The 16,422-nt window shown below is 39.2% G+C and overlaps 1 protein-coding gene across 2 annotated transcripts in view; it reads left to right on the top strand.

The window, feature by feature from the left end:
- The window catches only part of LOC122651368 (oxysterol-binding protein-related protein 3A-like), a 30,469-nt gene that overhangs the window by 2,787 nt on the left and 11,260 nt on the right, over positions 1-16,422 (top strand). Inside the window, exons 2-7 of one of the 2 annotated variants that reach the window (XM_043844736.1) lie at positions 2,206-2,327; positions 8,685-8,778; positions 11,880-11,996; positions 12,100-12,172; positions 12,253-12,371; positions 12,597-12,718. In XM_043844736.1, coding sequence (XP_043700671.1) covers positions 2,230-2,327; positions 8,685-8,778; positions 11,880-11,996; positions 12,100-12,172; positions 12,253-12,371; positions 12,597-12,718 — 623 coding nt within the window. In that variant the 5' untranslated portion in view covers positions 2,206-2,229. Of the gene's footprint in view, positions 1-2,021; positions 2,328-8,684; positions 8,779-11,879; positions 11,997-12,099; positions 12,173-12,252; positions 12,372-12,596; positions 12,719-16,422 lie in introns of those variants that run through there. The other variant, XM_043844735.1, reaches the window with a different exon arrangement.

The following is a 16,422-nucleotide window of genomic DNA, read 5'->3' as shown; positions in this document are numbered from 1 at the left end:
CCATGTGGGTAGCTGATCCGGATTCCCCCCTCGTTGTATAATTTTTCTAGTGTTATGTGTAATCCTGGTCGATTTTGGACAATTGTGACCGAATGGATCAAAGTCAACTAGACCATGTTCAAAAGGCCAAATCCGACTTCTAAAATCTTGGTTGGGAGTGGGGGATGAGAGATTGCTTTATCAGAGTTACAATTTTAGTTGGCTGTGTTTTTTTATTGTTTAATTATTTGATGTCAAATTTCCATTGTTTTATTTTTAAATTTTACCCTTTTTGTTAAATTTCAACCATAAATCTTAATTTTATATTTCACTTTATTTTTGAATTTTGTTGAATTAAAATTTTAAACTTAAAAGGCATAATTTTCTTATTTCATTTAAAACTATATTTCTTTAAATGTTTCGCTTCTAATTACTTAATGGAAATAGTTTCCTCACACTGCTGGCTTGGGAAGAAATCCACAAATAGGAGGAATAATGACTTTTAGTTAGGGTATGAAACATCTCAACCTTTTGTTATCGCTATACTATCAATCATGATCTACCGCCATTGAATCTCTACAACTTCCACTCCTCTCCCTTCTTCCTTGTTGGCATTGCAGTAAAGCATTAAAACACACAACAAACACAGGTATTGTGAAGGATTAAGAAATTTTGAAGGAGAAAAGAACACTGCTAGATTGCGTAGTGTACATTAACACTTCTTGTGTATATCTCTCTACTCTCTCCTTTGAAATGACATATTTGCCTTTATTGTAGAAGAAGAGAGACAAATACAGGGAGACGTTAATACATGTTACTTAGTACGACAAGGAACTCAACCCCAATTTTGAATTTGTAGAATTTGTAGAATAGAAAGAAACATATAAAAAAATAAAGGAGAAATAGAAAGCAAAGTTTACTTTTTGTTGGGAAAATCATAAAAAAAACAATTTAAGTATAAAGAATTTGAGAAAATGACCGTTGCTTTTTTTAAAGTGCCGCATAGTTGTTTTTTTTCTAGGTATTTTTTTGGCAAACGAGTGTTGCATGCCTGCATAGTTGGGATTGGGCGCCTTTAGGGTGCAGAAACATCTTCTTGCGTGGCATCAGAGCTCGTCACGTGGACGAGTTTTCATTTGGACGGTGTAGGTTGAGCTGAAAATCCATATTTTAAAATTAAGAAATCCTTTTACCTATGTACACCACACCTAACTTTACTTCATCGATCCACGTGGTCCAAATGGGAGCTCGATCATGGATTTGAATCCTTTATGGCTTGTGGTTGAATGGTCATCATGCTTCGTTCAATTCATAGGCTATCACGTGAATTTCATGTCAATCTAATGGTTGGTAGATGAGTTCAATTCAAAATTCAAAAATATCAGACCCTCATCTATCAATTATTGGATCGACATAAAATCCACATGGCAATTTGTGAATTAAATGCAACACGATACTTGCTCAACCCCAGCCCGCAGAGAATCCAAATCCATCATATAAGGGACGAGCTCTGGTGCCGAAGATGTCCGGCCATCCCTGCGCCGTAGAGGAGCTCGGTTGGTTTGAGTAATTTGGGGGGAAAAAACCCCTCAAACAGTCAAAGTGAGGGAATGTCGCTTTCAGAAAACAAATCCGATGTCTTCCACACATTCGTTGAATGTCCACTGTGTGGGCCTATGGGGCCTCACACCGGACTTGACGGATCCAAGTCAAACTCTGACGGCCATTTGTGAAAAGACTCTGGTCATTTCAGTCTTCTCATTCGTATCGATAGACAACTTGCAACAAGACTACGAGAGGTTTTTCCAATTTTCCAGGCTCTGCTCCTCTTGAGCATTGTGAGTGAATGCGTGGGATTTGAGTTTGAATCAAAAGATATGCAATTTTAAAGTTTAAAGTTTAAAGTTTAAACCACACAGCCGCTAGCGAGTTCCACCTATGGTCCTCGATGTTATACGAAATTCCACTTCACTCCATTTATTCAATTTGGTTTTTAAAACCTTTGCGCTCTTTTTCGCTCTCTCCCTCTCTCTCTCTCCATCTGTCTGTCTCGTGGACAACCCTTTTGAAATTCTCGATTTCGAATTGAGGGAATCGATCATCGATCGAGTGAGGCTTTGGGCTTCCCGTCGAAGATCGATTCGATGAAGATCTTATCCAACCAATTATAATTTGTTTTGTGGGTAAAAGATCATTTAATTGTTTGTAGATCTTGTCGATTTGAAGGAGAAATCGAATAGGTTTCCTAAGATGGCTTCTAAGGATCAGAAGCAGGGTGGTGGCTTTTTCGCGTCCATCGCTTCTAGCTTGTCCAACTTTGGAAACGCGATGCACAAATCTGTCAATGGGTACGTGGACTCTTCCGATTTAGTCTTGCTCTTCTCTTTTTCGTTATGATCCCTACACGCGGTTGTGTTGTTATTTCGAACTAAAAATTTATGCTTATTGTTGCCACGGTACTCTTCAATTGTGTATTGTTTGTGCATCTTTTTTATCAAAGCATGATTTATTTTCTTTACGCTATTCTAACTTTTTCACTGACTGCACTTATTCTCATCCCAGATTATATTCAATCAGATCTTTATTTTCTTTGTTCGTCATGGAGTGTGAGCCATGAGTTCTATGAAATTGAAGTCTGCCTCTTTTTTTTTCTTCCTTATATTCCCGAGCATGCAAAGCCATGGATGTTGGGAAATTCTGTTATTTTGGGTCTTGAACGGGATAAGTATTTTTGCTGGTTACTTGACTGGCGGGGCCAATAGTTAAATTTTGCATTAAGACTCGAACATTGATTTTCCTTTTTTTTTTTGGGGGGGGGGGGGGGGGAGTGCTGAATTTAGGTCTTGAATTGAAAAAGTATATGTGCTGGTTGCTTAACTGTTGGAGCGAGTGGTAAAATAAAAAGAAAATAATCTATTGACTCAATTACCGTATGGTTTGGAATTATTTTTGGTATTGAACTGACCAGTTAGATCTATAGAAAGAGGTCTCAGACAAAATGAAGTGGACACCTCCATTAAATTCCTGTATCTATTTAAGAGAACTAATTATTCATGGTAATCAGTTTTTATCCCTACAATGGATGCCATTTGTGAATCAGATGCCCTGGATTAGCTACTTGGTTCTGATTTTCTTTTACTGAATTGGTAAGCAGACTTTTGGTTCAGATGATCACCATTGCCTATTTATTATATCTTAAATTTGTAAGTTCTGGATTTTTTTACTATAATACTGAGTTCTATTTTTTTTAGCCAATCCATTAAAAAAAAAAAAAAACCTCTCTGCGAAAGTAGGGATAAGGCTGCGTACATTATGACCCTCCCCAGACCCCGTGGTGGTGGGAGCCTCGTGCACTGGGTACGCCCCATCAAAAAAACTTTTCTATTTTAGAAAATGCTGCTCACCAGGTGTTGACTCGAGGATAGACGGGGAACTTGTTTCCGTAACCACATAAACCTTTTGATGCAGATCCTAGCCTCCTCGAATTGAAGAAGCCACCCTAAGCCTAGGGTTTTAGTAGGAGCCTTAGTTTAGTTTATTTTAGCTCTATACTTAGTTTTTATTTTGTGTTTTTAATTGAACCGGCTTAAATTGGTTGCATCCAATTGGTTCAATTGGTCTAATTTAAGTGAAGTGATCCTATTGGCTAAGAGGTTCTTATATCCTATTGGCTAGTAGGGAATCTTCTTTTATTTAAGTTGTTTTAAGTTGTCTTAAGTCATTAGGGGTAGATAAGTCTTTTTCTTTAAAATTTTTAAGTTGTTTTTAAATTGGTCCACCTCTCCATGATTTAAGTGAGAGGCTTGATTTGTAATAGATTTAGGAATAAGGCCTTTGGTCTCTTATTTAAATATAAACCGTAGGAGAGGCTCCCCCACCTAATTATGTTTGAAAAATCGTGCTTTGTTGTTGGCTTTTTGCTGCTGCTGCTTCTCTTCTCAGAGAATTGCCTTGTGAGTAATATCAAGGTTGCCTTGTGAGTAATATCAAGGTGAGGGCTGGTGGACTCCGGCGACTCCTTGCATCTTGTAGATCGGGAGGTCGTTCTTCTTCTTCAATCAAGTTTCTCCGAGCTGCCATTGAAGAACCTGCAATTCAGTAAGTTATGTTACTGTTTTAGTATTCCCCTCCTTCTTCTAACCTTCCAACCTAATCCTAATCGATCCCCCTTACACCTTAATTGTTTAAAACCCAAATTATCCTGTCCAGCCCCTTTCCACCATCAGATCTGTCCCACTTTTACACCATAGTTCCAGCAGGCCATCTCCTTCACTCGATCCCCATTCTGTCCCCATTCTAACAGCTAAACCCTAATCCCCCTCTTCCTCATTAAAACCCAAAACCCTAAGATAGTCTCAATTCTGTCCAGACTATTTTAACCATCAGAATTAACCAATAATTTGATCAAACCTTTCCCCCCCACTGCCAGTAAAACTCGACCTGAAACCCAGTCCTAAAATCCCTTCCTAAACCCTAGTTTTCAACCTAGATTCTAAACCTAAACCCAAAACCCTAACCCTAGAATTTCAGAATTTTAATTTTCTGTTTAAACCTATTTAAAACCTATATCATTAGCTTCCTTTTGACCCGCACATCATTACTAAATAAAACCCTAGCTCAAACTCCTAGTTCTAACCCTAATTCTGCCCTAATTAACCTAAGCTGTCCCAATCGGCCAGCCTTTGTGTGTGGCCCTATTACCCTGGCTCCTAGTGGGACTATTCCTACCTAGGACTACATCACCTTTCTATCCCCTCCAACTCTCTCTCTCATCCCTCCTACTCTCCCCCTCCACTCTGTCTTGTTTATCTGAGATTAGAGATTCAAGGTGTGATATCTCATGTTGCAGAGTTGGATGTGGAAAATGGCTGTTCTATGTTGAGGAAACATTTTGTGATGTAGCTCTAGATAGGAGGCTGTCCTACTAGAGGCCAGGTGTACAATGGTTGTGAAATTGATCATCCGATTGGGGTAAAGCAGGCTGATTTAACTCAAAATTAGGGTTACGTAAGGGGAATGAGTGAATGTGATATATGATAATGTTGGGCAGGTCTAAAGGAAGCTATTGATATAGGTTTTAAATTGGTTTAAACAGAAAATTAAAAGTCTGAAATTCTAGGGTTAGGGTTTGGATGAGTTACGAAATTTTGCAATTTAGGGCAGAATTGGATTTAGGGTTTTGATGGACAGATTGGGCTGCAACTGAGATCGAGTGGAGGGATAAAGCTGGACAGATTTTAGAGTGAAGCTAGGGTTATGGGAATCGATTAGGGTTAAGTGGAGGATTAAGAAGAGGATTGAAATTGCAGAATTATAAAACTACTTACTTGAATTAACACTGATCTCCAACAGTAGCAGATTGAAGAAAAGCTAAGAGAGGACCTCCCGATCTACAAGATGCAAGGAGTCACTGGGGATTCCAGTCCTTCAACCGTGATATTACTCACAAGGGGGGGTCTTGATATGGCACACAAGACAGTCTTTGAAGAGAGAAGCAGCAGCAGCAAAGACAACAGCAAAACAATATTTTTTATTAATCAAATTCGTATTCAATGCTGGCCTCCCTTACAAACTTATATAGAAGACTTAAAAATAGACTTAGACACTAAAAATGAATGGCCTAACCCTATCCCTAACCTATTAGGTAACTTAAACTGACTAGGAAACTAGAATACTAAAGGAAATAGACTCAAAACATGGCTGGACTTATAGAGTCCTAATCCAACCCAACTTACATCACATGACCACTTAAGTTGTCACATGACCACTTAACCAAGTCACATGATCACTTAAATTGAACCAATTGGATGCAACCAATTTGAACCGGTTCAATTAAAAAACATAAAAATAAACTAAGTATTGGGCTAATCCCGTATGCAACCTATATACCCCTAGTTTAGGCTCATTAAAGTGGCCTATTACATAGAAAACCCTTGGGAACAAAGGCCCAACATGTATATAACCCAACCCTAGGCCTATTTCTAAAGAAATAAGCCAATTTCTATGATGAACCTGCATCAACTCTCCCCAACTTTAAAAAATTCGTCCTCGAATTTTGCAGTGATGGGGGGGGGGAATCAACATGTGATCAGCAGCTTTGACCATCTCCAAACAAAATTCCGATGAGGTAGGAACATTGGGGATTAAGTCTTCAATGCGTGGAGCTTGCTCTTCCAAGAACCATGGTACCATAACAAACTCTATGTGTTCTTTCTTTGAATCAGTAGCAACTGTCAATGTCTCGTCCATAGAGCCTTTAGTGTTAGCAACCTTCTCATCTAATGCATGAGACACAAGCTCCACCTCTTCAAGAACAGCATCTTGAAGGTCATTGTTTTCCTTTGGAATGCTCTTAATCAACGTTTCATCTTCTACTGTTTCAGCTTTGTCTACTTTGTTCTCTTCAATGTATACCTCTTCAATAGAATCTTCTACAATTATGTTTTGGACCTCCACATCAATTTGATGGCCGAGCTTCTCAATTATGATCTCAACTCACAGTGCAGCTTGGTCTACTTGAATTTCTTTAGCTATCGGTTCTTGAATCTCTTCAACACAAACTCGCCTTAGTAGAATTTTCTGTTGGTACATCCGCCATTGGTGAAACTTCAAACACAGTTGATGCCACTTACAATTGAATTGACATGTTTGGCAGTCCCTGTGGCTGTACAGTCGATGTGGTCACCTTTGGTTGTAATCCTTTTAGAGTAAACAAATGGTATAGACGATGTCGATCAGGTAGGACACTCGAGTTGTTTTCAGGTTTAATCCAACCTTGTCGCTCATCCAACGAATTACAACCTACTGCAATAACGCTCCTTGGAGATGGTACTGGCTTACACCAAGCACCGTCAGAATTGAGGAACACTCAAATTCAACAAAGACTTGACCTGTAGGCATGATGCAAATCTCTCCTGACTGGGACAACATATTCACCACGGATTGTAAAATAATGTTGTTACGTCTCTCATCAACAATTAATATGGTTGTGCTCCCATTGGGTATACGAACTCGGGTCTTAAAAACGAATGGAGGTGGGTCTTTCGAGGCTTGGTTGGAGCTTCCCTCCGCCATAGCTCTGATACCAATTTGATGTAGTTCTAGATAGGAGGCAGTCCAACTAGAGGCCAGGTGTACAATGGTTCTGAAATTGATCAGCAGATTGGGGCAAAGCAGGCTGATTTAACTCAAAATTAGGGTTAAGTAAGGGGAATGAGTGAATGTGGTATATGATAATGTTGCGCAGGTCTAAAGGAAGCTACTGATATAGGTTTTAAATAGGTTTAAACAGAAAATTAAAAGTCTAAAATTCTAGGGTTAGGGTTTGGACGAGTTACGAAATTTTGCAATTTAGGGCAGAATTGGATTTAGGGTTTTGATGGACAGATTGGGCTGCAATTGAGATCGAGTGGAGGGATAAGGCTGGACAGATTTTAGAGTGAAGCTAGGGTTATGGGAATCGATTAGGGTTAAGTGGAGGATTAAGAAGAGGATTGAAATTGCAGAATTATAAAACTACTTACTTGAGTTAACACTGATCTCCAACAGTAGCAGATTGAAGAAAAGCTAAGAGAGGACCTCCCGATCACTGGGGATTCCAGTCCTTCAACCGTGATATTACTCACAAGGGGGGGTTCTTGATATGACAGACAAGACAGTCTCTGAATAGAGAAGCAGCAGCAACAAAGACAGCAGCAAAACAATATTTTTTATTAATCAAATTCGTATCCAATGCTGGCCTCCCTTACAAACTTATATAGAAGACTCAAAAATAGACTTAGACACTAAAAAAGAATGGCCTAATCCTATCCCTAACCTATTAGGTAACTTAAACTGACTAGGGAACATAGTTTAGGTTCTTTAAAGTGGCCTATTACATAGAAAACCCTTGGGAACAAAGGCCCAACATGTATATAACCCAACCCTAGGCCTATTTCTAAAAAAATAAGCCAACTTCTATGATGAACTTGCATCACTTTGTTTTGATGGGAGCCTTCCTGGAGGTGGAGAGTTATATTGAGTAATTCTTTGCTGTTGCTGAAAATTACTGTAAAAATGAACAGGTTCTGACTGAGGAATGCTAATTGATAAAAGTACCCAGAATTATTTTTTCCCTTATATTTAATTGAAAAAGATCTGAAATTTGGAGGCATGGCTACAGTTATTGTTCTGTGTGAATCAGAAAAGCTTTTGTCCAGGGCTTTGATTGGGATGATTAGAAAGTATTAATTTACTTTTGGTTTTATGAGAACAGGTTTATAGTTTCAGCCTTTACATCCTTTACTTGTGACTGCTAACGTTACATTCTTTACTAGTGATTGGTAATTATATGTTTATTATTTATGTTCTTTGCTTCTATGCAGGTCCTGATTAAATCTTGCTGGTTTATGTTGTGCTTCAGTCTTAATTTAAATTCTATGCCTTGTGATTGGTCCGTCTGTTAGGAACTTCATTTTTCTTTTTGGGAAAGGGGGGTTTGAACTTCGGAGTAATAGGTGACGCTGTTACTATACCATCTTTGCTCTTATTTGTTGGATGTTGTCACCTATTGTATGTAGGACTCAAACTGCTGTTCCAAATAAGGGTAAAATTCTAATATGTGGTTCATGTTGTATGTGACTTCATATCATATGGAATGACTAATTGATTGCATTTTGGAAATTTTAGTTTATAACCAATGCATGGTATTATTTTTTCATCTTCAGGTTGCTCGGTTACGAGGGACTGGAAGTTATAAATCCAGAAGGCACTGCAGAAGATGCGGAGGAGGAAGCTCAGAGGGGAAGATGGAGGCAGGAGGTTTTCTATTTTTTTCTCTCCATTCACATTGGTCCATTTTCTTTCATTGCTTTTTCCTCCATTCTTTGGGTTCATTACCTGGTCTTTTTGTAATGCTGAGTTGTCTGTTAAATACTAGTTCTGGGGTGATAGTGTTCACATATCCTTGCTTCTTGCAATGTTGAATTGGCTTATAGAGAGACCTAGGGCAAACCATATGAGAAGCTTTAGTGCGGCTGTTGGGGAGTTGGTGTTTGAGCAAGGCTGTATGTCTGGCGAGGACCTGCCTATTGTCAGGTGGAGGAATCCCTGAACCCAACCTGTTTATACTCTGGTGGCTTTGGTGTCGATAGAAATTAACAAATGATATTACTTGTTAGTTTAATTTGAAAGAAACAAGGTAGGCAACTAATGGCGTCCAACCCAAAAGCCCGAGCTTAAGGGTGGAGAGGCCCTTGCAAGGTCATAAGCCAAACTGCCGCACACTACCCGACCGATGTGGGACTGAACTCCCTCCCATTCCTGGCCATGGAGCGCATTCACTGTATCAACTCCCACCAGCTTTGGGCCATGGTCCCCCACATGGCCGTTGCACGGACAACCCGCTCTATTAACACTTAATGGCTTCCAACCCAAAAGATGGAGAGGCCCTTCCAAGGTTATAAGCCAAATTGCCGCACACTACCCGACCGATGTAGGACTAAATTCCCCTCCCATTCCTGGCCAGGGAGCGCATTCACTGCATCAGCAACTGATTGGGTGGGGCTTGTATGTGGCCTCACAGGAAATTGAGTGGTTAGGTTCAGGTTGGAGTTGAGGGGATACACCATCTGGTTTGAGACCATGTATGTCCGAGCCTATCTCACTGAATAGTGTCACTGGTTGGTGAAGCCCAGTAACAGCCTGTTTATGGCCCTGGACGGTGATAGAAGACATAAAGTTCCACGTCAAGAATTACCATCCATAGTGCTATTCTTGGGTGGTAGAAGACATAAAGTTCCACTTCAAAGTTCAATAATATCTGTGAAGTCTACTAAACTTTGTCTACTAAAGTCTAGCAAACTTTGTTTGCATTGGTGTGTTCAGAATTTTATATATTTTCAACATTTTTTATGGCCTTTATTTCTATAAAATTTGATGGATGCGTTTATTTGGGCATGACATTGATGATTCACAGAAGATGATCATAACTTAGTAGTGATAATCATAGTTTAAAGGCAGATCGAACTGCTTGTTGAACTGAAGAAACATTACTGTACACATTTGTGGTTTGCGGTTTTCTAGTTAAATTTCTGGTTGGTTGAACCAGAAAAACTGGGACTGGAAACTTTTTTGTTTGCTGTAGTCCAGTTTTAGAAATCATGGTGATAATAATCTAGCTATAGGTACCATTCTGCTTGTGTGAGGCTAGCATAGGTGTGTAGGCATCGCCTAGGCTTACAGGCGCCTTGGTCCACCTTCGTAGACTTCTTGGTGTCGCCTTGCATCCAGGCTCCTCCAACTCCTTGGGTCGCTTAGTCGCCATGATAACTATGGAGGCTAGTAGAGATTGGAAACAGCTGGAAGCCTCTATTTTTTTTTCTTCATATTTTAATCTTTTTGTCTGTGGATTTTCCTGATATTTTAGTTTTACCCAATTTGAAGCAGCAACAAATTTTCTTTTCAACCTAATCTTTCCTTATGTCATCAAGTTACTTTTGACATTGGGACAGAATACTGAAGAATATTTCCATTGTGAGTTTGTCTGAGTGAAAGAGCAAGCGGGTGGAACCACTCACAATTCCATGAAAACAAAAACATCAGGAGTAGAAGGAAACAAACAGTAAGAACTTGGTGCAGAGAAGCAAATCAAGAGGGAACCATGGAGAAGAATTCTGTGACTAGGAGGAAGCTTGATATTCTTGAACCTTGTCAACATTGAAGTCTATGTAGCTGGTATCATTAAGTGAAACAACTCTCAGCTTTAAGCTTCATCAGTGATATTATGCTTATAAGACTATCAGTACTTAAAAGGACCTTAATCTGGTGCAAGTCCTGCTTTCACAGGGTCCGAAGAGGCGAAGAGGGGTGGATTCGAGTTGATTCTAGTCTTCAGCATCTTTTACACGGAGTGGGGCCACCTTTGGATGCCAACAAAAGTTTTCTTACTGGCAGCCTGAGTATTTATTATCACATAAACTCCCCTAGAAATAAAAAAGTAGACCACGGTGGAATCAGTGATCTTATTAAGTCCAATTGATGACTACAAATTCTCAAACATAATCAAATACAATAGCGCTATGTGGGTCTGTAGATCTCTTCATTACAAAGGGTGCTTCTACTTATCACTTTATCAGAAAGGAAAATGTTTTTGAGGCATATACTTTGATTGAACAATAGAACAATAGAACAATTTTATTTTTGGTGCCATGTTGGTTTGAGGGAATGTGAAACCTTTGGTGCATGCAGATAGGGGTTATGGGGGGGGGGGATATGAGGCTAGTTTGACCACATCTGACTCAGGAATATAGTATTGCAACTAAAGAAATTGCATTCTTAGGCATAGTTGTCTCGGCGACCCAAGGCGGTGGAGAGGGTCCAAATTCAAGGCGACACCAATCAGGCGACCAAGGCGCCTGGACGCGACGCCTAGGCGACGCCTTGACAACTATGTAGTCTTAAGTCTAAGTAAATGCTCTATGCTTTTCCAAGTTGTGACAGAACACTTTTGGGTGTATTACAGGATTTACAGCTATTTTCACATTAGAACCGTGTTAACGATTAAAAAAAGGCAATGGACGCAGTGATTATCTGTTTTGGCTCCACTAGAGCCTAGTTATTGCATGAAATTAATATAAATCTCACTCTTTCTCTCTCTTTCTCACATACACAAACACATGCTCAGATGGTTGATAATCTGGGGACCTGAAACCCCACTCACTTTCATGATATAACACCAACCAATTGGGCCATGCACCTATTTGTGCATGATGGAATTTGTACCGGATTACATACTGCTTTATTCAGCACTTGGAAAAAAAATGTTTGTAGATTTTCTTGTCATGCTGGGAAGAAGCTTCAGTGAGTTTGGAGTACCTTCTGCAGTTTCCATGTCTTTATTTTGCATTCTTGTTCCACTGTAGGATAGAGATAGTTACTGGAAGATGATGCAGAAGTATATAGGATCAGATGTTACATCAATGGTAACACTTCCCGTCCTTATTTTTGAGCCAATGACAATGCTTCAGAAAATGGCAGAGGTGTGTACAATTTGCATTTCAATTTCATGTGTAATGCTTATGTAATACAATTGATGCGGTTTTATGCTCATAGAATAATGGGTTATGGCTTTGGTTGTTGCAGTTAATGGAGTACTCCACTTTGTTAGATAAGGCTGATGAATGTGAGGATCCCTACATGCGGTTGGTTTATGCTAGTAAGTATTCGCATGGATTGAAGTGTTTATTAAGTATGTGTATGTATTTTATATATTGGAACTTTTGGTTTCGATTGCAGCAACATGGTTCATAACTATCTACTTTCCGTACCAACGACCCTGGAAACCTTTTAACCCCATACTTGGCGAGACTTATGAAATGGTCAATCACGGTGGCATTACTTTCATTTCAGAGCAGGTGAGTTATTCATGATTTTCCTTGCATTTGTTTTACTCTTGGCTTCTTTTGCTGCTGACATTTTCTTACGCATGTTAAATTGTTTTGGTTAAAAAACTCTTGCATTCCATTGGTTTATTCCCCACTCTCCTGCTTCAACATTCATGTTCAGCCAGGTTGGAATAATTTTCCACGTTATATCACTCCATAATGGTGTACCTTGTTATAATTCCTTTTCTATTTCAGGTGAGTCATCATCCCCCAATGAGTGCTGGGCATGCGGAAAATGAACATTTTACTTATGATGTGACATCCAAACTAAAGACCAAATTTTTAGGAAATTCAGTTGATGTCTATCCTGTTGGAAGGTAAGCTGAATATCTCCCCCTGGTTCCTCCCCCCACCCCCCAAAAAAATGAAGAGTATTCTTCTTTTGCCATCCTATCGAGGTTATGTATGTTGTTATATTCATGCAGCGTGAATAAAAAATTTCTCTTATTCCTTCGAGCACTTATTTTAGACATGTCATTTATAAATTCCCTTGTAGCCTGAGTGGGAGGACTTCCTTTAAAACTGTCATGTGAGGTAGGTAGTTTGTGATATGAATGTTCGTGAAAAAATTAGTGTTGCTCTTTAGATTTGTTTGTAAGACTGAAGGATTATTACATATAGAAAGGAAAATTTTGGTACGGGGTGAGGTTTTGTTTGTAGGAATTAAACCCATGTCATGTTTGGGTTGTATCATCCCATGAGTTTAGGTATTAAGTCTCTCTCCCCCACCCCCAAAAAAATTTGTGTTAATTTTCCCTTATCTGCCATGATCTGCTTTGTTCATGGAGTGGATCCTATTAAATATGATTGGATTGGGTTCTGGTCGGCCAAAATCCTTTATGTATTCAAGACATTGTTTCCTTAATTGTGCAAAGTTTTAACTTGAATTTATTTTATTTTTAGGGTTTTCTTTTGTTCACTACGCTTTGTGAAACAATTCACTTCACTATGACTTTCTTACCCAGTTACCCCACTTTTCACTCGTGTTATTCAATATCGTCTATTCTCGTATTTTTTTGTATATAACTCTTGATACAATCCCGAATTTTTGGATCTTCCTAAAGACCCTCCGAATAACTTTTTGGTTGTGCAAACCAAAGGGAATAACTTTTTTGTTTTTTTTGTTTACTACCCCGTATAAATGGTTTATATAGTAATTTCAAAAACCAATAATACTTTACCAAATCTCTACCCCAGCTCCCGTCCCCTCCCTCTCCCTCTCCAGTTGTCATGGTAAAACCAAACAAGTCAGAATGTGGGTGTCCATTGCATGTTAGGCTGTAGAGTTATTGCCATCATATGGGATTTTGTTGGCCCATGTTAGGTTTAGGGTTTGTGTTTCAATGGGTAGATTACTGTAGAAAATCAATGGCGGAAGAAGGGGTGGTAGCAGGCAGTATACTTGAAGCGATGATTCAGCTATAGAGAATGGTCACCAAGAACAGCAGGCAGTAAACTTAAGTGAAAAAGGGGAAATGCAGGAGCAATCTTTTTTCTCTACAAATCGAGGAACGGAAATGGATTGTCTGAAAGCCCCTTAGTGAGGCCTGTATGAATAATTGTTTGAGTTAGCTGGTTCCCTCTGTCTCATTGATGAAGATTACAAGTTAAGTATTGTGCAAAAAACCCCATTTCTTTCTAGGGCATATACTCCATTTCCAGTTACTGGACGCATCAAATTAGGGTTGAAGAACATAAACTCTTACTGTGTTCTTTTTGTAGCATGACTTACTTCTTCTCATCCTAGAGATAAATCCAATTTCTTCTTACGGGACACCTAGGTCTCAGTTTTTTAGGTTTAAACCCATTTGATCACTATTCTTTCTATTTTTTTTTTCCAGTTTTTTTTTGTATGCTGTGGGAATTAGGTTGTGACTAACCCTCTATTGTATTGCCTTCTTATTGAAAACAACAGCAGCAACAACAAACACAGCCTTATCACAACTTAATGGGTCAGCTACATGGATCCAAAACAAACAAGAAAAAAGAAGACTATTTAATAAAAGGGGGTGGTGGTGGTGGTGGTAATGAAGAGGTGACAAAAGGGAAATGACAAATGAAAGATGAAAACTAAAAGAAAAAGGAAGAAAGAAAGAAAGAAAGTGAGATGAAAGTAAGAGGAAAGAGGTACAACCCAGCAAGTCAGGAGAATCTCAGCTAAATGGGGTTTGCTACATGGATCCTTGCCTTCCAATAGGCTCTATCCGAGGTCATACTTGGTACAAGACCTAGACTATGCATGTCCTTCCTTACAACTTATCCTATGGTCATTTTAGGCCTACCCTTAGCTCTTTTAACTCCTTCAATCGGGATCATATCACTCCTAGGGGCCTACCGTCTACCCTTTACTTCCCCTAGCACATCTTTGGCAACCCTCTAATACAAGTCATCATCTCGTTCCACAACGTATTGGTGTCTCCGTCAAAGTCACGTTTTCCTTGTTTAACTAACCTTTCAGAAAATGTCTTTAGGGGCTCCCCTTTTAATCTTCACCACTTTATTTTAGAGAGCATAGGTTCCCTCCTCTTACTCTTCTGTGCACTGAGACCCATATCCAGGACCACCGGCCTATGTTGCATGGTTAGGCTCTCTCCAGGGATAACCTTATAATCCTTATACACCAATTGGTCCACCATTCTTGTAAGGAAGAAGTCTATTTGGCTGGAATGATTCCCACTTTTATAGGTAACTCCGTAACTAAGTGCTCTTCTCTTTTTTCAAAGAAAGTGTTCACAATGGCAAGATCATAAGCTACCACAAAGTCTAGGATTGATGACCCCTCATCATTCTTCTCACCAACCCCGTAACTACTGTGCACACCTTCATATTCCTCTACGATCACTCCCAACATGTCAGTTCAGGTCACCTCCAATAAAAATCGGTTCATCCTAGCCAAAACCCTGCATTAAATCATCCATTGGTTCCCAAAATAGCCACTTACTATTTTTATCCAATCCTACTTGTGGTGCATAGGCGCAAACAATATTTACAACCTCTTTCTCCAAAGCTAGTTTGATGGACATAATCCTGTCTCCTAGTTTTTTGACCTCTACTACATCCTTCTTTAGGTCTTTGTCCACAATTATGCCCACTCCGCTTCTATTACTATGGTCTCCCGAATACCAAAGCTTGAAGTCATCCAACACTGTAGCTTTGCTACCCTTCCATCTAGTCTCTTGGATACAAGCGATATTTACCCTTTGTCTCCTCATAACATCTGGCAACTCCAGGCTCTTACCCGTAAAGGATCCAATGTTCCAGGATGCTAATCTAATCCTACGCTTCAGGCATTGACACGGCACGCCGCTTACAGGGGACAACCTAGTAAAAGGAGGGTGGAAAGACATGATAACGAGATAAAAGAAATCAAAACACCAAAGGATCCATGCAAAAAGTGATTGGCCGATTATATTAAAGTGCCGGCTGCCAACTTGACGCACCACTATAAGAAAATAGATATATGTAATAGGAAGGTAAAACAAAAAGGTAGAAAGGAGAGTTCACGCTTGCTGCATTAAAAGACTGCTTACACTCTCAAAGGTAAAAAATGGTGTATAATCAAGCTAAGTAAGGCACATAGATGGTAAAACACTGCTTACAACTAAACGAATAATGATGGTAAAGTAAACAAATAGTTCAATGTTCAGGGCAAGTACTACAACATGACATAGAAAAACACTATCCAGGCCAAATATAATGAAACAGATGGATTCAATATAAAACAAAAATATTACGGATTCTAGCACTTTAAACTATAGCGTCTCAGCCTATTAGGGAATGGAAAAATATCATGCAAAAATTAATTAACAGATAATCACTTGCACATGAAAATAGGAAATCAAATATCAGGACGACCAATATAAACACCACATATAGGTGAACAATACATACAAGAAAGGGTGATGCAAACCCGAATGGGTAAGCAAGCCAAGATTGAATATGGAAGAGAATAGGGGTAGGTGCTGGACAGCTTGGATGATTTGGTTAGTTCGGATCCTGCTGTGTTGGTGTTTGAATGATG

Source organism: Telopea speciosissima, chromosome 2, assembly GCF_018873765.1.
Source record: "Telopea speciosissima isolate NSW1024214 ecotype Mountain lineage chromosome 2, Tspe_v1, whole genome shotgun sequence".
In the NCBI taxonomy this organism is placed as follows: domain Eukaryota; kingdom Viridiplantae; phylum Streptophyta; class Magnoliopsida; order Proteales; family Proteaceae; genus Telopea; species Telopea speciosissima.
The sequence above is the reverse complement of the archived record's forward strand: the minus strand, read 5'-3'. Positions and strand labels throughout refer to the sequence as shown.